The 22,612-nt window shown below is 38.0% G+C and overlaps 1 protein-coding gene across 3 annotated transcripts; it reads left to right on the top strand.

Moving 5' to 3' along the window:
* The first annotated feature begins 92 nt into the window (after positions 1-92).
* On the top strand, positions 93-19,440 carry SLITRK5 (SLIT and NTRK like family member 5). 3 transcript variants are annotated; one of them, XM_042043975.1, is made up of 3 exons: positions 93-221; positions 1,647-1,741; positions 2,717-19,440. In XM_042043975.1, exon 3 carries the CDS (start codon positions 2,725-2,727, stop codon positions 5,605-5,607), a length of 2,883 nt encoding a protein of 960 aa, XP_041899909.1. In that variant the 5' UTR covers positions 93-221; positions 1,647-1,741; positions 2,717-2,724; the 3' UTR covers positions 5,608-19,440. The 3 variants fall into 3 exon arrangements, with proteins under 3 accessions (XP_041899909.1, XP_041899898.1, XP_041899919.1); XM_042043964.1 differs by having other exon boundaries at positions 1,536-1,741; XM_042043985.1 differs by lacking the exon at positions 1,647-1,741.
* Positions 19,441-22,612: the final 3,172 nt, after the last annotated feature.

The raw sequence follows: 22,612 nt of genomic DNA, 5'->3' as shown, positions 1-22,612 counted from the left end.
TTGAGTGTGAGGCGCGGGTGCTCGCGTGCGCGCGCCCCTGAGCGCGCGCTGTGCCTCGGCGCCGCCTGCGTGCGGGGGGTGCCCGCGCGCGCTCCGCACCGAGCTCCCCGGCGCTGCCGTCCTCGCCTCCGCCGCCCCGGCGGCTCCGCGCAGCGCCCGCGCAGCGGGTCGGCATCTTCATGGGCTGCCACCATGCTTGGGCCCTGGAGATTTCGGGCGAAGTAAGTACCGGGGTTGACTTTTCTCTCGCTCTCTTTCCCTCCTCTCTTCCTCCCTTCCTCGTTGCGCCCCCCCCGCCGCCGCCCCCGCCCCTTCCCCGCCGGGTCTTTCCTTGCTGTTGCTTTCCACCCCCAGTTCCTCGCCGCTTGCCCCCCTCGCCCGAAAGCCATTTCTCCCAACTCGGGGTGCTGCTCAGTTGGGTGGCAGTGTCCGGCTGGGGCTGCTCGCTCGCTGCTGCTGTCGGCGGTACTGAAAGCTGCTTCCAGCCGGATATGCAGTGCGGTAATCTAAGGGTTGAACTCTTCGGGGAAAAAAAAAAACCACACACGCAAGAAAAATCCCGATGCAACCCCTTTCCTTTTCTCCCCTCCCCCCCGTCGCCCCCACCCCCCGCCCCCCCTCAATCTGAACCTCTGTAGGGAGCTGGCGAACAGCAGCACACAGTCATCACAGAGGGGTTTCCAGGGCGGGATTGCAACCTTGCATATAGCCAGCTACAACTTTATTTTCTTTACCTCCCATCCCCCGCGGTTTTTTTTGTCAGAGAGAGGGAGAAAGGGAGAGGGAGGGAAAATTGTATTTGCCTCCTTTGCTAACCATAATTGAATTAAAGTTGTAAAATGCCTGGGAGTTTAACACTGACCGGGCAGGTTTTCAATAGGTTGTCATTGTGGGTTTTTCTTCTCCTCCGAAGAACTGTTGGTTAATGGATGAATGGATCTGATCGAGCTGAGAAAAAATATGCTTAGATACATGCCTTTGAGTAAGATTTCTGCTGCCTTTATGCAGTGAAGCCTTTTTGCTTTGAGGAATTCTGATCCAGTTGACGTCTGGTCAGAATTAGAGAGAGATTCACGGAGACTTCCGATTTCTTGCTGCATGATTGCCTTTGCTGCAAGTGCTAGTTTTGCAGCCTTGAACCTGATGCCACAGGAGATGTCTTGCAGTACTGAGACTTCACATTTTTTAGGGTGCATTCCTCCAAACCAGAGTTGTTTCATGAGGATTGGAGCTCTGAGGTGGACGATAGAAAATGCAAGCCTGCTCCAAGATCCCAGCATTTAAGCCTGATGATTTATTAGTCTTCCCCTACCGGCACACAAAATGCATTTATTTTCCCTACTCATATTGCTTTTAGACTAATAGAAGTAGAAGAAAGCCACGAGGAGTCAGAAGGACTGCAAAAAAAGGAATGGAAAGGATTTGGTTCCAGCTAGCTGGAATTCAGGCATTAAATTACTGACGTAGGTCAATGGTAGGGTTTCCCTTCTACCCTCCTTGGCTTTTAATCAGCCTGGGTGTCTTCTCCCCTAAAGGATGAAGAGTACTGACAGCCATCGCTGCTTATAATCAGTAACTCTGATGTTTGGAGTGTTGGCAATGAGATATTTTCATGAGACCTATTTAGATCTCTCCACTTCTACCAGGCTAGTTTTGCAGAACATTGGGAATAAGCGCTATGTCAGATATGGATGAGACTCCGAAGATGACCTGCATGTTTTACATTTTTCACAAATTTTGGGTGAGTGGTTAAAACATTTCTTTTAAGAGCATGTGTGTGTGTGTGTGTCAGAAAGAGAGAGAACAGGAGACTTCTGCTTAAAATGAGCTGTGTTACATTGTGTATAACTTGGGAGGGGATCAAAAATCAGTATTATTTGCTTTTTTAAAGATACAAAATTTCCGTATTGGAAGAGAGCTGTTAAGTGCACTGAAGTAGGAGGTTAATGTGTTTAATCTCATTACAGAAGAATTCCTCCACAAAAGTCATCTGGGGGTGCGCGCATGTGTGTGTGTGTGTGTGTGTGTGTGTGCATGTGTGCATGTCTGTGTGGGTGGGTGTGTGCTGTGTAAATGTATAGCTAGGAAAAAAACCACCAACATAAAAGAGTTTTAAGAAATGTGTGATGTGGAGAATGTGTCAGTATTCCCTCTGTTGAATTAAGACGCCGTTTTCAGCACTGAGCATTTTTCTTTGGATTCCTATCATGGTATTTCCACCACTGGTTAAAAATCAAGGTAAAAGGAGGGGAAGACCTTGATGCGCTGTTCAGCAGGGAGGTTCTGAAGGGAAGGGGGAGCTGGGTAATAGGGGAGGTGGGAAACTTCGTAAAATGGTGTTTCTTTTCTCTTAAATTAGAAACATGAAACTGAACTGACAGCCATTTTATGTATATTTATGGGGCTAGTTGTGAAAAGGAAATCCAAAGAAGCATTGAAATGCACCCCACACAAACAGAAACCAGAACAATTCCTACTGTGACCTCACCTTTTTAGACACCACAGGCATTTGACTCGCAAGGAGTTGCCTATCAACCTTTTCATCAATGCATGTCATCCAGTTCCTAAAAGTGTGGGAATTAGAAGTGACAGGAGGGGGGTTTTTTAGTGGGTCCATTCTCTACCCTACTGAACACATATAAACTTTGTTTCCATGTCAAATGTTATGGGGCTACCCTATTATGCTACTTTCTTTTTTTTCTCCTTATCATTACAGGAAATAAAATGTATGCTTGCTGCTCTACAGTAACTTTGGAACAGGACCTCAACAAAAAAATGCATATCTGGATGCTGCAGACGATCGCGTTTGCTTTAACATCACTAGTCCTTTCCTGGGCAGAAAGCATCGAGTATTATGGGGAAATCTGTGATAACGCATGTCCTTGTGAGGAGAAGGACAGCATCTTAACAGTGAGCTGTGAAAACAGAGGGATCATCAGCCTTTTTGAGATCAGTCCACCAAGGTTCCCTGTTTACCACCTCCTGTTGTCTGGGAACCTTTTGAACAGGCTGTACCCAAACCAGTTTGTCAATTACACAGGGGCTTCAATTTTGCATCTGGGGAGCAATGACATACAAGACATCGAAACTGGGGCCTTCCATGGTCTGAGAGGTTTAAGGAGGCTGCATTTGAACAATAACAAGTTGGAACTTTTACGGGATGACACTTTCCTTGGGCTAGAGAGTTTGGAATACCTACAGGTCGATTATAATTATATTAGCGTCATTGAACCCAATGCCTTCAGCAAACTGCATTTGTTGCAGGTGCTGATTCTCAATGATAACCTCCTCTCCAGTTTGCCCAACAACCTTTTCCGTTTTGTGCCCTTAACTCACCTGGACCTGAGGGGCAACCGGCTGAAGCTGTTGCCCTATGTGGGCCTCTTGCAGCACATGGATAAAGTGGTGGAGCTGCAGCTGGAGGAAAACCCCTGGAATTGCTCCTGTGAGTTGATTGCTCTAAAGGATTGGCTGGACAGTATCTCATACTCTGCTCTGGTGGGAGATGTGGTTTGCGAGACCCCTTTCCGCTTACATGGTCGAGACTTGGATGAAGTCTCCAAGCAGGAGCTTTGCCCCAGGAGGCTCATCTCTGATTATGAAATGAGACCTCAGACACCATTGAGCACCACAGGGTATTTCCACACTACCCCGGCCTCGGTCAACTCCGTGGCCACTTCTTCTTCAGCTGTTTACAAATCTCCCTTGAAGCCCCCCAAAGGGACCCGCCAACCCAACAAGACGAGGGTGCGCCCCACCTCCCGCCTGCCCTCAAAAGACCTGGGATACAGCAACTATGGCCCCAGCATTGCCTACCAGACCAAATCCCCGGTGCCTTTGGAGTGCCCCACTGCCTGCACTTGCAACTTGCAGATTTCTGACCTGGGCCTCAATGTCAATTGTCAGGAGAGGAAGATTGAGAGCATTTCTGAACTGCAGCCCAAACCCTATAATCCTAAGAAGATGTATTTGACGGAAAACTACATTGCGCTGGTACGCAGGGCAGATTTTGTGGATGCCACTGGGCTGGATTTGCTGCATCTGGGCAATAATCGGATCTCGGTCATTCAGGACCGGGCTTTTGGGGATTTAACTAATTTGCGAAGGCTGTACCTGAATGGGAACCGGATCGAGCGGCTGAGCCCAGAGCTGTTCTTTGGGCTGCAAAGCCTGCAGTACCTCTTCCTGCAGTACAACGTCATCCGGGAGATAGAGGCAGGCACCTTTGAATCTGTCCCCAACCTTCAGCTCTTGTTTTTGAACAACAATCTGCTGAGGTCTTTGCCAGGGAACATTTTTTCTGGTCTGTCTCTCTACAGGCTGAGCCTGCGGAGCAACCACTTCTCCTACCTGCCAGTGAGCGGGGTGCTCGACCAGCTGAAATCCCTGCTGCAGATCGACCTGCACGAGAACCCCTGGGACTGCACCTGCGACGTGGTGGGCATGAAGCTGTGGCTGGAACAGCTCAACACCGGTGTCCTGGTGGACCAGGTTATCTGCGAGTCCCCTAAGAAGTTTGCCCAGAGCGACATGCGGGCCGTCCGGGCGGAGTTGCTGTGCCCCGACTACTCGGACATCGTCGTCTCCACGCCAACGCCGTCCCCGGGCCAGCTGCCAGCCAGGACCACCCCCTCCTCCTCCACCGTGCGCCTCAATGGCACGGCGGCGGCGGGCGGCTCAGCGCCCGCGGGCGGCGCCGGCGGCGGCAGCTCCTCGGTGCCGCTCTCGGTGCTGATCCTTAGCCTGCTGCTCGTCTTCATCATGTCCGTCTTCGTGGCGGCGGGGCTCTTCGTCCTGGTGATGAAGCGGCGCAAGAAGGGCCAGGGCGACCACGCCAGCGCCAACAACTCCGACGTGAGCTCCTTCAACATGCAGTACAGCGTCTACAGCGGCGGCGGCCACCACCACCACCACCCCCACCTCCAGCAGCACCCGCCCCACCGCGGCGGCGGCGGCGGGGGCGGCGGCGGGGGCACGGCGCTGCCCAAGGTGAAGACCCCCGCCGGCCACGTCTACGAGTACATCCCTCACCCCCTGGGCCATATGTGCAAAAACCCCATCTACCGCTCCCGGGAAGGCAACTCGGGCGAGGATTACAAAGACCTTCACGAGCTCAAGGTCACCTACAGCAGCCACCCCCTGCCATCCGGGGGGGGTGCACCGCCGCCCCCGCCGCCCCCGCCGCCGCCGGCGCCCGGCGGGGAGGATGCGCCGGCGCGCAGCCCCGCGTACAGCGTGAGCACCATCGAGCCGCGGGAGGAGCTGCTCTCGCCGGTGCAAGACGCCGATCGCTTTTACAGGGGCATTTTGGAGCCCGACAAACACTCCCCCTCCACGCTGGGCACACCCGGCTCCACCCTCCCCGACTACCCCAAGCTCCCCGCCGCCTACACCTACTCCCCCAACTATGACCTTAGGCGTGCCCACCAGTACTTGCATCCGGGGCCGGGGGACGCCAGGCTCCGGGAGACGGTGCTCTACAGCCCCCCGAGTACTGTCTATGTAGAGCCCAACAGGAACGAGTATCTGGAGCTAAAAGCAAAACTAAACGCAGAGCCGGACTACCTCGAAGTGCTGGAAAAACAGACCACATTCAGCCAGTTCTGAGAAACAGCCCCCCTGCCCCCCCGTCCCCTCGCCAGTCTCAGCAGCTCCTTCTCTAGAGTATTTGTATTTAACAACCACACGCAAAACAAAGAAACGTAAATGCTGACCTCCCCCCCCACACACACCTTGCCTCCCTCCTCTTTTTCCCCCTTTTAATTCATTTTATTGTAGGGTGAAGTGCCTTGGCACAGGACTTTTCAGCTTCGGGGAATGATTCTGAAAGGGTGTGCTGTTCAGTTTGGTTTGGTTTTGGTTTTTTTCTCTTTTACTGCATTTGGAAGTGGGAAACCACCTATTGTGTAAAATGGGCACAACACTGGCATTGTGTGGGTGGCCATGTGTGTTTGGGGAAGGTGGCAGGAGGTTTCTTGGTTTCTTGTCAGGTCATATTCAGGTCGTGCTTTCTTTTGTGTTCTTTTATGGTTTTGGTTTTGTTTTTTGGGTTTTTTTAACAGACATTCTTTATTTTAGTTTTCTTTCTGTTTCAAGAGTACGGCGCACATTTTCCCCTTTTAGCCATGGGTGAGTCTAAATGGCTTTTATGGAGAGATTAGCACACCCCGACTTTAATACAAGGTTTCCTTTTTTTAAGGATGTGTTTGTATACTTTCTGGACTTTTGAATTAAAAAAAATATATATGATCTTTAAAAGGATCACTGTAGATGTGGACAAATCATTAAAGAGTGCAGAGATATATGATCCATAACTGGTTAATGAAAATAACTTATTGATGAAATATAAAAAAATATTTTATTGTAGCACCTATTTTTATATGCACATTAGCATTTCTCTTTCCTTCACTATTTTAGGGCCTAATCTTGCAAATTTTTAACTCACTTGAGTATCTCTATTTGTGAAGGAAGTCCCAGCTTAGGCCTTCATCCTGCAGGCACTTAAGCACATGAATAACTTTACCAATGAGTGTAGTTCTGGAGACTCACTCATTGAGCGAAGTTAGTCGAAAGCCCAAAAAATTAGGATAGATGATGAAGAATTCTTCTTACAAGTAAAAATACTGGAATGTTTAAGTGTTTCTTTTTTTTTTTTTTTCAGGATGGGGTCCAAAGTCTGTGGATTGCTTTAAAGTATTGCACTGTATTGAGAGTTTTCTTCCGAAATCTGATATAGTATCAGAAGGACCTTTTAAATCACTATAGATAATGCCAGTTATGACCAAATCTTAACAGACAATCTAAGACATAAAATCTGATCACAAGAGGAAAAAAATCATGTTTATTTAAAAATGTATCTTTTAGCAACCTCCTACTCAGGAGTCTGGTTGGGCAAACTAGTGAGGGACATGTAGAAGGCATTCATTTTATCAGTAAAAAAAAGTTTCATTTTTGATTTGCTGGTTTCATTTTTTTCTTTTTTTTAAATTTTATATTAGTTAACCAAAATATAATGATTTTCAACTGTTGTAGCCAGTTTATGATTGTTTAGTTGAGTACAATTGCACTTGTACAGATCCACATGTTTACTGGCATCCTGAAAGACCAAATGATGGACTGTACACATCTCTATAAAATGTCTTTACCCCTTTGGGCAGCAGGCAATGGCAAGGATATTCATAAACACAGCATCACTGTAAGATGGGACAATTGATGTCTCATATGTATCCCAGCACATGTGATTTTTTAATAGTTTCTGAATAAACACTTGATAAATATTTCAAATGTAAGATCCTGAAGTAATGAGTATCTGAACTTTAAAATTTCTGGCCAAAATAATCTGTTTGTATGTTGGGTTCTCTTTACTAGCAATTAAGGCTCATCAAAAAGATCTGACGTTTCTAGGCAAAACATAATATGTTCTCTGTTTTCGAAACATGACGTGGTAATTACCAGCATATATAACATGGGTTAGAAAGGAACACAGGGATATATGTTTCAACAACATATTGAATAGGATAGTTTTATATTTACATTTTGTTTCCTTACTGAGGTGTTCTTTAATATATGGAATAGGGTAAGTGATATTTCACATGTGTTTTTTTCTTTCTTCATTAGGTTATTATATTTAATACTGTTTTCAGAGTTGCTCACTAGTACATCTTTTATTGCAAAAGGGCTCTGTTCTATTCTGCTTTTCCTACCCATGTACAATCTGTCACTTTCTACAAAAAACAAAGATATGTAACTGGTCTGTTGGAATTCAAGAAAAATGTTTTCTTGGCATGTGTTCTTCCCTCTATGCCACCCACACTGAGCAAAAGCAAAAAAAAACCCCAAAAAAACAATGAGCATGACTGTATTTAGCTTGGACAGTTTAGTAAGTGGAGTGTTATTTCATTTTGAAATGAAGAGTTGAGGAGTGTTCTTTTGTCACAAGAGACATAACAAATGGCTATTCTGTTCAGTGCTCTCCATCTCCTGCAGACTTCCCATTGACACCAGCGAGAGATGTGTGTGTGGCTGCCTGAGGTGCAGTTTTGGAGCCCTAACTTTGAATTGCTGCCTTTATAACTATTGCTGAAACCAGTGGCCTGGTTCTTCTTCCATTTAAACTCAGTAAAGGCATGCTGTTGTTAAATGGATATGAGTAAGAAAATTTTCAGCCTCACTGACTTTGCCAGAGAAAGGCTAACTCAGTAAGGATTGAAGGAGAAGCTCCTGCAAACGTTGTGTCTGTCCATGTGTAGATATGTATCTTTTCTGTGTGATTCTAAACTCATGTTTATGAGTTTGCATAGGTGTCAGTACAAACATAGGATGAGGTCCCTAATGTGAAAGGTACATTTTGCATGGCATTCTGCCACAAAGAGGCAGCATCCACAAATGAGTAAATGAGCAGGAATTGCTTGGATTTGTAAGAAATAGCTGAAAGAAATCCCTTGACATTCTGTTTATGTTTGTGTTCTGATGCTGCCATTTCTGAGGTCAGTAGTACTGCTGCTTCCATGTGTTATACATGCATTTAATAACTGGTAGTGAAGAATTTTTCTAATGGTCTACACTACACCCAGAAGAATTAATTTAAATCTTTTCAGCAACTCACCTTTTTTTCAATAGAAAAAACATATTATTGGTTGTGTTACTGGAGAAAAAGATTAAGTGACATCAATTACCTACGAAAAGTGCATTCCTGAAGATAAATCCTTGAAAAAGAATGCAGAGTGAAAAATAATATTCTTTAGTCAGTAATCATCCTGAAACATATCTGAAAGGGCTATTTGTGAATGAGGTCATCAATGGAAGTAGGAGTTCCCACTCAGTGGCTACAATGATGTATCATCTGTGGATAATTATTGTAAGAAAAAGTAGATGGGAATAGAAATTGGCAAAGGGAGATGTGCCTCTGATTTAAAAAGAGGATAATTTGTTTGAAGAAAAACCCACCCTATTTTGAGAATTCTGAATAATATTTTAGGTTGCTTATCAGGCTGGTTTAGGCTGGTTATTAAAGTGATATTCCTCTCCTTTTTTTTTTTTTGTCTTTTTACAAGTCGAGTTGAGCTTACTGAAACACTCATGTGGCCTCATATTTTGTTTCAAAAGTGCATGAAATTCTGTGATAAAAGAACAAAAAAAAAGTGGAAGAGAATCCTGGTTTCTCAATGTAATTATTGGAAAAAAAACGAGTGAGACCTTGCCTTGCCTTGCCCTGCCTTGCCTTGCCTTGCCTTGCCTCCCCTCCCCTCGCCTCCCCTCCCCTCCCCCTCCCACCCCCCTTTCTTTTCTATATTTCATACTTTACTCTCATCTTTAACAAAATGAGCAGAATTTCAAGAGGTTACTCCCAGAAGATAATAGCCTGTAATTTCTAGGCATTCCTACACACTGTTTGAAACACTAGATGTTATGTCAGTCCTCTTATCAGTTGAAAGTCTGACAAAAATGCAACTTCCACTTCTGTAGTTCCAGAGCCCACATTCTCACACCTTTTTTTTTTTTTTTAATATATATGTCTTTACCAGTATTTTAATGGTCACTTCAGGTTGTGAAAACATGTTCAGTGGATTGTTCATACTGCAGTATTTAATTTCTGAATGTTTTCCTATGTTTTAATTTTTTTATAAAGCTTATAAGTATTTCTTAGGGGTATTCCTTTTAGGAAAACAGATATAGTGGTACCTTTTCTCATATCACATAATAATTTGATTATTAAAGTAATTTTAAAAAATGGTAAAAGAGCATAAAAATGAGCTTATGACCCACGGTAAACACAATGTAGAAGATATATCTGAAAAAGCAGGAATAGCTAATTGTGGCTGTTAGAAAATACAAAGACAAGATCCCAGTTTTCTAGGTTGTTTAGATCTGTATTTAGCTGGAGCTAAAATGTCTGACCGGCATGTTGTTTCTTACAGAAACTTAAGAGTCTGTTTAATGCATATGGTTCCCTCTCAGGGGGCAGAGTCCATTAAGGCACTAGATCCTGAAGGACAGGGTAAACAAGAACTCCTTCATTTTTAGAGGGCAGGTTCTTTATATTGCTCAGTGTCTCCAGGGAACCTGAATAGCCTTTCATTAGGTTAAAGACTGGCATACTGAAATACAGCGTCTCCAAACCAGAGAAGGAGGCTGAAGTCTTTTGCTGTCTTATGCAGAACTCCGAATGCTATTGGCACTACTTGCATTAAACAAGAAAAATGGGGAGAGAAGAGAGCGTGAATGGCAGACACAATTCCATAGCTGTCAGCCTTCAAACAGTCTTCACATTTCTATTGATTATTTGATTGTAGGGAACTTGTGCCTCTATTCTGCAGCATCCACTTACTGTGGAAAATGTAGGACCTCAAGCTAAGGAGTGACAAGACGATGGAGGAGTAGATGAGTGAGGCGTTTCTGTGAGAGAAGTGGGCCGCATAGCAGCATACTGAATGGGGCAGCCACACTATTTGTTTTTCCCAGCCCTTCTAAGAAGCTTTGCAACGTGTTCTGCTGAAGTGAGAGCATGCAGATCTCTTTTACAGTCCAGCAATACTGTCTTACAGATTCGTGGTTTTCCATCTATGTATAAATAGTATCCTAATATTACGAGTCTTTACAATTTATTTTTTTTCCTGTTCATTATTCAGCTACTTTTCAGAATATCTAGCAGTATGATTCTGATACTCCAGAAATGCTAAGCACAGTTATGCTTTAGAATAATGTATGCTTAAAACATTGAACAGAACAGAGATAGGATACAAAAAAAAGGCACATTTAGGTCCTAGGAACAAGAGGCGTTTAGTTAATTGAATATACAAAGAAATAAAGTGTAATGAAGTTTGTAATTAAATGGTTATCAAATTAACTATTTAACTTACAGCTAATGGACCACATTTTGCTTCTAGTTGTGTAAGTGCACAACTGTGTTCCACTGACTTGAGTAACTTGCAAAACATTTACCTTGCTCTTACGAGTCTGGCTTTTTGTCATTGAAGTAACCCGTTCTCTTAGTATTTCTGTTTTGCAGAGTGAAAAATTTGAGTACAATAATGATGAATATTAGTAGTTCTGCTATGTACCTCCAAAATGAATCACATCTATTTCCAATCTGCTGGCAAATTAACTGAACACTGATGTAATATGGCACTGTAAATTTTATCTTGGACTCTTACTGTCCTGATTATATGGGAAGTTCAGTTTACATCCACAGATATACATGTAGCTCTTTAGAATGATGGACCATATGAGCAGACAACATACCTCTATTTAATTCTGTGGACTTGGTCCCAAAACCTTGAATTAGATGAAATACCTATTGATAAAAATGGTTCCATTTGTGGTGTTTTTGCCATGGAAGATGCAACTACTTTTGCTGCAATTTTGCAAGCTTAAATTTACAGTACTTTTAAATTTTACAGAAAACTATAGACCATGTCAAATATAAATGGTTTTTTGTTTTTTTTCTGGTTGGACACGTGATTACTATTTGAATATCATGACATGGTTCTGTGTGATCTTCCAAAAATGTCCAGACTGGGATAAGATAAAAGGTTGACATAATAATTTTGTAGTTCAATATTTCATGTAATAAAATATTTTTTTCTTATGATTTCAACAGTATATCTGATTTTGTGAACATTAGATTATTAACACATTTGGTAATTTTGTACCAATACTGTGGCAAAAAGTTTATATTCATATTTGAGAAAGGGGACAAAATATGAGATTGCTTTTTTCAGAGATATCATATCAACTTTATTCAGAAATGCTTAGAACAAAAGCACTGAGTTAAAGTCTTAAAATTTGAAAGGTAACAATCTAGTACAATTTTTGAATTTCTGAAAACAGTGTTTAATTATCAACTAGATTATTACTTTAACCATCTGTATTTTTTTACCATCTGTACTTTAAAAAATAAATATATATGTGTGTGTGTATATATGAAAGTGAATGTGTACATATATATAAATATGCATATATATATATATATGTACGCCTACACTTTTATCTACCTATATTTTTTAATTAAAATTGTCTTTACTGTAATGTAAGAATATTTCCATGTGAGTTGTGAGAGCTTTTAGTCTTGGAATGAAACAAAAATTCTTCATATAGCATATGTAGGAGATAAATGCTATATCCACATAGTCACCCAAAAGTCAGTCCAGTCATAAAATGCTTCAACTTTTCTATTATAGTAATATAAATTCTGGGTTGGGGTTGCTAGGAACCAAAGTTCAGGCTCAAATCCAGTTTTCAACTGGCTGAATATGGATTGAGGGGCATTAATATTCCTGTATTTTAAGCCTCTACCTTTTACATTTGACATAATATCACATGGAAAAACTGGCCTGATACTGACTTTCTGTAACTTTACTACTATGCCATTGAATTTGACCAGTCAAATGGATAAATAGACACATAACAAATGTATTTATGAGAAAGACAGGAGTTCTTACAAAGGTCTTTCTATTAGAAATCCGAATTTAGTTTTAAAATACTGAATTTATAATGGTGTTTAATTATGCAGTAATTATTACAAGTAATGACAAAGATTTGTTCCCTTTCTAAATGCTGAATTTAGGTGAGCTAATCAGTTTTTTAGTTACAACTATAATAAAACTGTTAGTCCCAATGGCAGTTACTTTCTGCTAAAAATTAAAGCAGGGCTGTTCTCAGCATTGGTACTCTTCAGCCATAATGCAATTTTATCATTGTAAATTCTTTTTTAAAGTATGGAAAATTAAACATCTCTAAAACATTTTCAGGCTGGCAGTTTGCTAAGTTGAATTTAATATTTCATTAAGTTTATCTAATATTTATTAATTATCCAATTTTAAGTAGTTTTCTCACAATTTTTTTGTTGGAGCCATTCATACAACTCTTTATAAGTGATGTAATGATGTGGTTACATGAGTTTATGTGTAGTTACATACAGTGCTGTACATCTGGTTAGATGGTATCTGGTAACTTATAACAAACCAAAATATCAAGGTTACAATTAAGCTCAAAATTCAAGAATATGTACATTTTTCTGTTTTCAAATTTATAGGAAATGCCTACACTGACATCAAAGAACTTGAACCACTTTCAAAGAATTAATATTCTGCTGAATCATTTATTCCCAAGTATAAATATCTTCTTTTAGTGATGATGAAAAGTGCATCAAAGGAAAAATTGCCTAATCAGTATATTTGATGGTTTTGAAGTGAATGAAAATTCTCCCATTGATTTTACTTTTTTGGAAGCATGTAATGTCTTTACACTGTACGTTTTTTTTCTCTTCCTATTAGAGACTGTTTATTAGCCTACATGCATAAGAAAAATCCCTGCTCCAAAGGTATTTCAAATCTCAGCTGACTACAACATCTCTATCAGTTACAGCTTTGGCTGTGTTTTAAGGTTGTTTTATTTTTTCAGTGATTAAATTATGCTTGGTCTTTTAAGGGTGGATTTTTTTGTTTACTTCCATCCAAACATATCATGCAATGTAGTCAATACTGGTGGTGGAAAATATTTAAAACACTGTATATTGATGGGTTCTTCAAGTTTATAACATTAATGTTTAAAAACATTCTAACTCTTTGAAACACAGTTAACAGTTACACATTTTTTAATTTTATGTTTTCTTGTCATTCTTTTTTCCTTACATATTACTGAATCAAACTGCCTGCCTGTGCTTTGAAGGCTGCTTTTTATTTTAGTACTGAGCACAGTTGTGTGTAAAGGGATCTAAGCTATTGTTCTTCAGTGTGTTTATTTCTTTTAAAGAAAAATATTGTACTCTTCTAAATAGTTATTGATTTTCTAAGGAGAATCACATGGTCTATGTTTTTTTCTCTCCTTCTCTCTCCATTCTTACACTGTGAGGCAGTGAAGAGGTGTGTTTGGTTTTGTAGCTTTTTTGTAGCAGGTGTAACACCTTAAGCAAAATCCTCATCATTGTCAAAGGAAATTATGTTTTAGGTAGGGATTTAAAAAAAATTCTTCCTGTGGCATCATTGGAGTAAATTTGTAACACAAATACATACTTGCATAAACATGCATTTATATGTACATGTGTCTGGTGCACCACACAGATTTTTTTTTTGGGCAGTTAATTTTTTTAAATGCACCTTGTCTCAAAGAAAGGATTTTTCATATCATGAGACAGTGCTTATATAATGAAGCTTTTCAGCAGAGTAATTTAAGTGGTAAAGTGATATCCTTATTGACAATTTCTGATTGGGTCTGAAATGTTTATTTTTAACTTTTTTGGCCTGACAAGTAATAGCTTCCAACAAGTAAGTGGCAATGTGCCATAATATCATGTTGAACAGTAGACTCTATTAATTTTATTGTGCAATTTATTACTTAATATTTTTATAATGGTAAAAGTTCACTAATGCATATTGTACTAAAGAGTACATTAATTCTTCCTTAAGAATAATTTCTCCTAAAGAGTAAGAAGTTGCTACTATTGTGCGAAAAGTTGTTTCTAAAAATATGAGAAGTAGTTGAGACAATGATTCTAAATTCACCAGTTTTTAAAGATATAATGGAATGTATTTATGATGGGTAATATTTTTCATCCACACATAATTTTATATAATGAATGTGTTCTATAGTTTTCAGTATATTTTATATACCAAGTGTTATCTGTACTTAAATATTTCTTAAGACTTCTTGGACTACTAAGAAGTTTTTGTTTGATTTGGCTAGGATTAGATTATGGAGGAAGAAAACCTCCATCTCATCAGTCTATCTTCATACTATTTATCTTGTGAGCAATTGTCCAAATGACTCAGATTTCTTTTTCTTTAATGTTAAAATAGGTATTATTTTTGCCTCATTTGCTGTTTAAAAGTTTGAGAATTACTTACTGCTCTATATAATCATCTATGGTGAAATACCAAAAAATTCCCATCACTGGTCTGCTCAGTAGTATGTAATTTCAATTTACAGTTACATAGTGAAACTGTTTTCATTTATGTTTGTCTTAGACTTAGGTACCCTTATCTCCATCTGTGTGTTGATGTAAGGCCTCACAATTGTTCACCTAATCATTAAAACTCAGTATTATTTCACAACCCAAACAGAAAATCATTTAACGCAGCAATGAAGACAAAATTTCCAAAGTAAATTTTGATTCTCTGACTACTTCCACATGAGAAAATTTGATTTATGTGAATTGTCCCATCAGGTTCAGTCAGAATTTTTTGTATAACATACTTTTATGTTTGGAATTTGGAATTTAAATATGTGTCTGACACATACAGGCTTACATCAATACTTAGTCTGAGTTCTGGTTTGTCTGAGGGAGAAGGAAGTGTTTCTGAACTTACTTGGATTATGATTACTGTTATGAAAGTATGTTCTGCCTATGAAAAGGTATTTTCTGGATTTACTCATGTAGACAATATACAATTAGGTGTGTGTATCAGAGAGCATTTTGATATGTTCAAAAAGGTCTAAGGACTTTCCAATCTAAAACTAGTTCAGTTTCTGAAATGCTTACTTTTTGTTTTCAGTTGAATGTTGCTGGCTTGAAAAGGTTACTGATAACAATGTTTAAGCAAATGGCAGAAAGGTACCATGAGGGTTAATGAATAATTTTTTTATTCAGATATTTGAACTGTAAAGCTATATATATAAGTAGCTATAGGTTCTGAATGTCATTTTGTCTTGTCTTCTAAAACAGGGTGGGGGTTTTTTTTATCTGAATAGGGATTGCAGAATTTGAATGAATTATAAAGATGTTAAATAGCTGTTATTCAAACACTTCAATAAGAATAGTTGTTTTTATTGTTGTTGTTGTTGCTTTCATTAAACTCAGAAAAAATCAGGTCATATCTATTTTTGGGACTCACAGGGTTTTTAGGAGTTGAGTGAACAATTGCTAAGAGGCCTTTGACCTTTCTGTGTTAAAACAATTTAAATTACCACAGTGGTTAAATAGGAGCTCATTTTAGTGAGTTCATTATTTGGGAATATGGTGAATTTATATTTATCTCTGCATTCTAAATATTGAAAAGATTGACGTTGTCAAAATTGTTTATTAATACTGAGAAGGAAGCAGTTATTCTCAGGGCAGAGACTATGAGAGCAAGTATTTTTGTTACCAGGAGTTAACTTAAAGATTTCAATTTAACTATCTAAATGAAGAGATGCAAAGGTAAAAACATGCAGAACATAGAGTATTTAATACTTAAAATATTGCTAAAACTTAAACTTGTAAGCATCTCTTCAGATATGTACAGCCTTTCAATCCTTGATGTCAGATTCTTATATGGAAAGGATGTTTTAGCTGTAGTTAGGGCAGCACAGTCAGAAGAGAGACAGGTATTTTGGTCTGTCTTATTTTATCTAATCTTAGAAAAATTGCTTTGGTTGGTTGAAGTTTGGGGTTTTTTTCCATTACACAGGTATCAAAATTTTTCATGTCAAATTTGGAAATTATGGTGTCACAAAGTGTCCCAGAGCCTGGACAAATAATAATCCAGTAGCAGCATTAAAATTGCTACAGTCAACAGAAATTTGAAATTAAGATATGATGTTCTGTGACCATGGGAGATATTTGTGAGAGTGCTTTGTTGGCAACTAATTGATAATTATGGCTTGTATTCTTCTAACACCTTTCTTCCCAAAGGATCCTAAAGTGCCTTACAAAATTAGGGCCTGTTCCTGCCCTGATTGAAGTCAATGGGAGCACTGCCAATGGGAACAGCACTGGGCACTTAGGAAGCTAATAAAAGCTGCATTCAAACATCACTTCTGCCACTGAAATGTGTAACTGTTCAACTTACACAGCAATACTCCCAGTAGTTTAAGGCAGGAAGTGAATATTATCATATACAGATTGCAAATTTTAAAAATAAAGTATGATTTTAAAGGGTTACATCATCCAAATTACTGTTAATAGCACTGATTTTGGTTAAGATTTCTGTTTGAGTCTTCATCCAAACAGAATTTTTGTATTTTTTTTTCTGGAGATCTGAACATTAGTTCCAGTAGGTCTAATGACTGATACTGATTTCATTCTTCAGATGTTGCATACATTTATTTTGGAGCTCAGATTGGCATGATTTTGGTGCAATAATTAAAATAATTTCAGAAAAATATAACATGGACATACAAGTAATCTTCTATAGTTATTTTTCCTTTTGGTGATTAGTTTTTAATTTCTACCTGAGAAAGCCTGATATTACTATCAGTATTTTCTGTATGTTTCCATATTTGTTCAATTTACATTTTGAGCTGATTGCTGTGATATGTGGAGGACAGGATTTGATGTTTGTATACCTGAAATTCCAGTTGAAATTAAGCATTATAGCACATGTTCTGATATTTTTCTTTATTTTTAATATAGGGACCTTTCATATAAAATTTGTCAGCTACGAAAACATTAAACAGCATGCATAGATTAAAAAAAAAAAGTGAGAACTAATGCAGGTATTTGTAATACTATGAAAAGGCCTGAATAGTTTTTCACTCAGCACTTTTTTCTGAGTCATTTATATTGGTGAATGAGAAAATAATTAAATTATTTAACATTTTAAAAATTATTGCTATTTAATGAAGAGGAAAAATTAGCTCTTGGACTGTTTTGTTTGTCTCTAGTTAGATACTTTCAGATGGAACTGAAAAAGAAGCAGCTCAAAGAGTAACTAACCATCAGAAGTTACCTAGTAGAATATGCAGCAACTGAAGTCTTTGAATCAGATGAATATACATGTTGTATGTTCAAAAAAAAGGTTTGAGACTACAGGGCTAAATAAATTGAATTCTAGTCTTATTGAATTCTTCTAGTATTACTCAATAAATATTTGCTAAATCTGCCAGCAAAATCACAGAAAATGAAGCTTTGAATTATTGACCAGACAGAAATTCTCTGTATAGTTCATTTGAATAATATATTTCGCTTCTTAAAGCAACGACAACCAAAAAAAACACTAAAAAAACAAAATAACAACAGCAACAACAAAAGAAAAAACAAAAAACCCCACAAAACTAAACCCAAAACACATGTATACCACTTTTTAAATAATGTTCTCCTTTTCATACTGTAGCTGCATAAAATATTTAGAGTGTAATTGAATATGCTGGGTCATCCCTGAACAAAAATTTATAAGGTAGTTCATAAAAGGGGTTTCCAGAGAAATAATAGCATATTGTATGCATCTGTTACATAGATGTGGCTTTCAAGTAGTTTTGAATATTTGGAAGAAGGCACTCTTTTAGAACCTAATTCATCAGTAGGTCTAAATGTCATCCTCTACTAGAAACACTGTATTTTACAAACTTTTCCAACAACTAGAACCTTGAAATATCCAAATTACTATATCTATGTGGAAGGAACAAGTGCCATGTATTCTTACTTACATTTCTGGCTAGAAAACTCACATCTTCTCCAATAAGAATTTGACGTAAGTAAAAACAATTCGGCAGAACAGTTACAGAAAGCTACAGACAGGTATGGAAAACAACCACTGAAGTTAACAGCCAATTAGTTTTGTTTTCCTTTGTATGAGTTTTCAGTAAAAATATTACATTCTTAATGCTTCTAATTAAGTCATTATTATGTCATAAACATAGGTTACATTATAATAATTGAGGTAAATTAGGGGTTAAACCATCTTCCCAAAGAATGAGTCATTGACGTGTGTAAGAAAAAAATTCTACAAAATAGTTAAGGATGTGAAATCTGGTGCCGGGACTTGGAGCTATTGATATATGAAGCTTGATATTGCACAGTCTCTTTTAGACACACACACACAAAACCAAGAAAGAAGTAATTATGCAAGTGCTGATGACAGGCCAGGAGGAATTTAGCACTTCAGTCAAAAGATAGGATTAGATTTTATCCTAAGGGTAGGATTAGTGTGTGATCTCATGGTCACTTAATAGGTTTCCTGTTAGATCTTCCCTAAGGCCTGTTTTTGCAGTCCTTAGAAAGGCAAAACACCCAAAGAAATCTGTTCACTTTTGGTTAGCAGAGAAGTTTTCAATGTCTTCTGTAAACTTCGAACTATTTAATACGTATATATAATAAACAAAGGGCTAAATGACAGTTACTAAAAAGAAAATTTATGATGAAGTTTTATGCCTTTAAGTATCTGGGCCTAAAGGACTGATGCAATATAAAGATCACACATCCATCTCAGAAGTAAATCAGCTAGTGTCAAATTCTGCATTCTTTTCTGATTTCCATCTTGTTCAGCAAAGCATTGTAGGATTCGACCTTTAAAATCTTTTGTATTGTATTTCTTCACTAATAAATATTTTGTAAGACTTTACTGGGTGCTACAATACTTTTCATTAATTTCCATTAAACTTGTTTTTTATTGGCATATCTGTAATCATTATAGGAAATACCAACTTTGTATTAGAAAGTGAGGTGAACATACCTCTTCATTTTTTTCATTTTTTGTGGACTTGATCAATATAAAAATAAACCCACATAATTTTCCTGGGAAAGTACTATTTCTCAAATATGTTTTAGAATTTGTTAAATAAAAGTCTTCCTGACAAACAAAACATGACTTTGACTAAAATAAAAAGAAAGCCATTGAACTGATCTAGTTTTATATTGAACTAAAGCCTTTGTCAAAAGCCTCAAAATTTGAATGTATATCACCAATTTTGAAAAAAAAACCTCAACCCCAACAAAATCTGTCAGGAAACAAACGGTTGGTCCAGACGGTTAGAAACAGCTAAATGCTATCTTACAGAATGCCCTGCTTCATACTCTAAAGTTTAATTAATATACCAGAGTAATTAAGATTATAAAATACACATTTTCATGTACAGTCATCTCATAATTGCAAGCTATAGCAATGTATTTTTTACCAATGCATTATGTTGTTTAGGCTTCAAATTAATTTATATTATTAATAATTAAATAATAATTTAAGATTTTTTCAATAGATCTTTAAAATGCCATACTCAAAAAAAAAAAAAAAAAAGAGCCAAGCAATGTTTTTTAATATAATATTTTAAATGGGTTATTGTCAAATACAATGTATAATTAAAGAGCAGATCTGTAGCAAAAATAATGCTTTTAATACTTAATATATTGCTCATATTTATATTTGCATGCTCTGAAAAATTTAACTTCCAGAAATTTAATAATATCACCAGGAGCTACTTATGGGAGGAAAATTCTTTATATGTCTAAGCATTTGCAGGACTGAGCCTTCAATTTTTGATTGTTTGATCAAATGGGAAAAATATCTACTCAGTAGTCACTAGAGCTTTTGAGATCATAAAACTGGTTCATGTATTTGTCTGACACTTTGTACATTATCCTTCAATGAACAGTAAAGAAAGCAAATATCAAAAAATACCTCAGAAGTGGAGTAAGATACTTAACAGAATAATCCAAAGACTGTCTTTAGATTGATAATATTTGTATTTGCCATATTAAACATTGAGCATTAGAAATATTAGATAACATCATATATACATTACTTTATAACTATAGACACATATATTTCTATGTATACTTTTCATTTAAACAGCATCATAGGTGTACATGATATCTATGTATGCTCAAATATGTATATAAAACTCTCATGTACTTAACAGCACATTAGACCTAAATTATGCAGCAAAGTGCCACCATAATGTATGTGGCAATTTAACTAAGTTCTGTTACAATGTTAGTTTATTAAATGGTGTCAGATAGTTTCATGGTTACTGGCTTGTTTTGGGGGAAAAACAAACAAACAAACAAACAAAACAAAGCAAAAAAAACCCAAACAAACAAAAAAAAAAAACCAACCAAAAGAATTCCCAACCTGGAATATGCAATGAAGGCTCTTTTCATTCTGACAGAGAAAACTATTCCTGTGGTGCTTAGGCACTTCACAAGAGAAGAATTTTTTGCAGTATGATGCTTCCTGTGGTGCAGTGAGGTGTGAAGCAATACAAGAGGTAGATGGAACTGAAGAGTGTCATATGAGGAAGCACCACATCATAGGAAACGTTCACAAGTGGAAGACAGCTGTTGTTATGAACTATTAAAGACATCAGCAGGGTGTTCATTTCTTTCAAGATTTCAGAAGCCTGAGATGGCATTTCCTTCTATCTTCCTCTCCCTGCTGTCTGTCCTCCTCCCTCTCAAAGGTCTGCTACATCAGGTACCTTCCATCATGGCATGCACTGAATCACAAGGGTTCTGCCGCTTATCCTCTCTTTTGCCCTCAGTTAAAGATGAGCTGGAACTGGGCATCATTGCACCAAAGAAAAGCTCTCATGCTTAAAAAAGCACTTCAGGTAGGATTAAAGAGACACAACAAGCAGACATGCTGAAAACCTACTGCAATGGCTGAAAGTTGGTATTGTTTGGAGGAAAATGCATTAATAATTGTATGCCTAGTGACATTAGAGATATCCTCAACTTAGTACAATTACAAACTATATGATTATTAAGTTTAGACACAGTGACCACTGGTTTTCAAGGATGGATTAGGGGATGGACATAACCAAGAGAAAGCTGAATTAACAGTAGCATTGACTGTTCTTATTTGACAAAGTGTTAGTTATGTACACATAACTCCTGTAACTTTAGTAACTTGTTCTACTTAAATCAAAATGTGATTAGCCAAGAGTATGTTTTAACTTCTGTATATATGTGTGTGTGTATATATATATATATATGTATATATATACACCCCCCAAAAAACCCCCATGTATAGGTTTCCACACTGTTTTTTCTTATAGGATTGTAATAAAATAGTGGCCTAAGCTTTTTATGCTAAAAACCCCTTGATGGCTGTAATGTTTAGGTTGTGTAATGTACAAATTATTTGCATAATGATTTCCTGTGAAGATTTGTAAACAAGCTGTGGCCTTGATTACTCCATGTCTTATACTGGTGAACTCCATTGATGTTTTGTGTCTGCTCCTGATTTAGATCAGACTAAGTGAAAGGGTGTGCAAAGGGTGTGTCCAGAGTGCATTAGCGTGCTCCTTGAGGTTAAGCACTTCAGAATAGTGAAAAATACCTTTAAATTAAATTTATATTCTACATCTGGGAAACCTAATTGGGGCTATTGTCACTTATTTAGCATACCACATGGTTCAAAAGCAACTGACACAGAGGTCACATACAGCAGACATAAAATTTCAAAGCATAATGCAGTTCAGATTCTGAGGGGCTCTTTTTCAGTATAGCTACATATAATGTGGAATGACCCCAAAACCCCAACAGCCAGATGATAATAATACTATCAGGAGGAATATTTTCTCATAGATTTACCTCACTGAAGCAGATATTAGTAATGAAACACCAGAGATGCTTCTTCATCATAATGTTTTCACTACAACGGATTTTTTAGAAAACAGTATCTGCATTATCATGCTGAGGGAAGGCAAGTATTTTTAGTTTTTTAGTTGTAGTCAGATGTGAAGGGGTTTCTGAGCTTTTCTTTCTACAAGGGTCAGGTCTGTCTTTTAAGAAGAGCTTTTTGGTTTTTCGGGTTGGTTTTTTTTTTATGTAAATGCAGTTATTAAGATATTTTAGCACTGAATGTCAAAATTATTCCATGATGACCTTCATTTGAAGACAAAATATGTGATCTCTAGCAAAGCAATATCCTGATAGTTGCTAATTAAGGATCTTTTATTCTGTGGAAGAATGCTCTAGATA

The sequence above is a fragment of the Corvus kubaryi genome, unplaced genomic scaffold (genome assembly GCF_017639235.1).
Source record: "Corvus kubaryi isolate FWS band 111438036 unplaced genomic scaffold, C.kubaryi_AGA036_p1.0 133, whole genome shotgun sequence".
NCBI classification, from domain to species: Eukaryota; Metazoa; Chordata; class Aves; order Passeriformes; family Corvidae; genus Corvus; species Corvus kubaryi.
The sequence above is the reverse complement of the archived record's forward strand: the minus strand, read 5'-3'. Positions and strand labels throughout refer to the sequence as shown.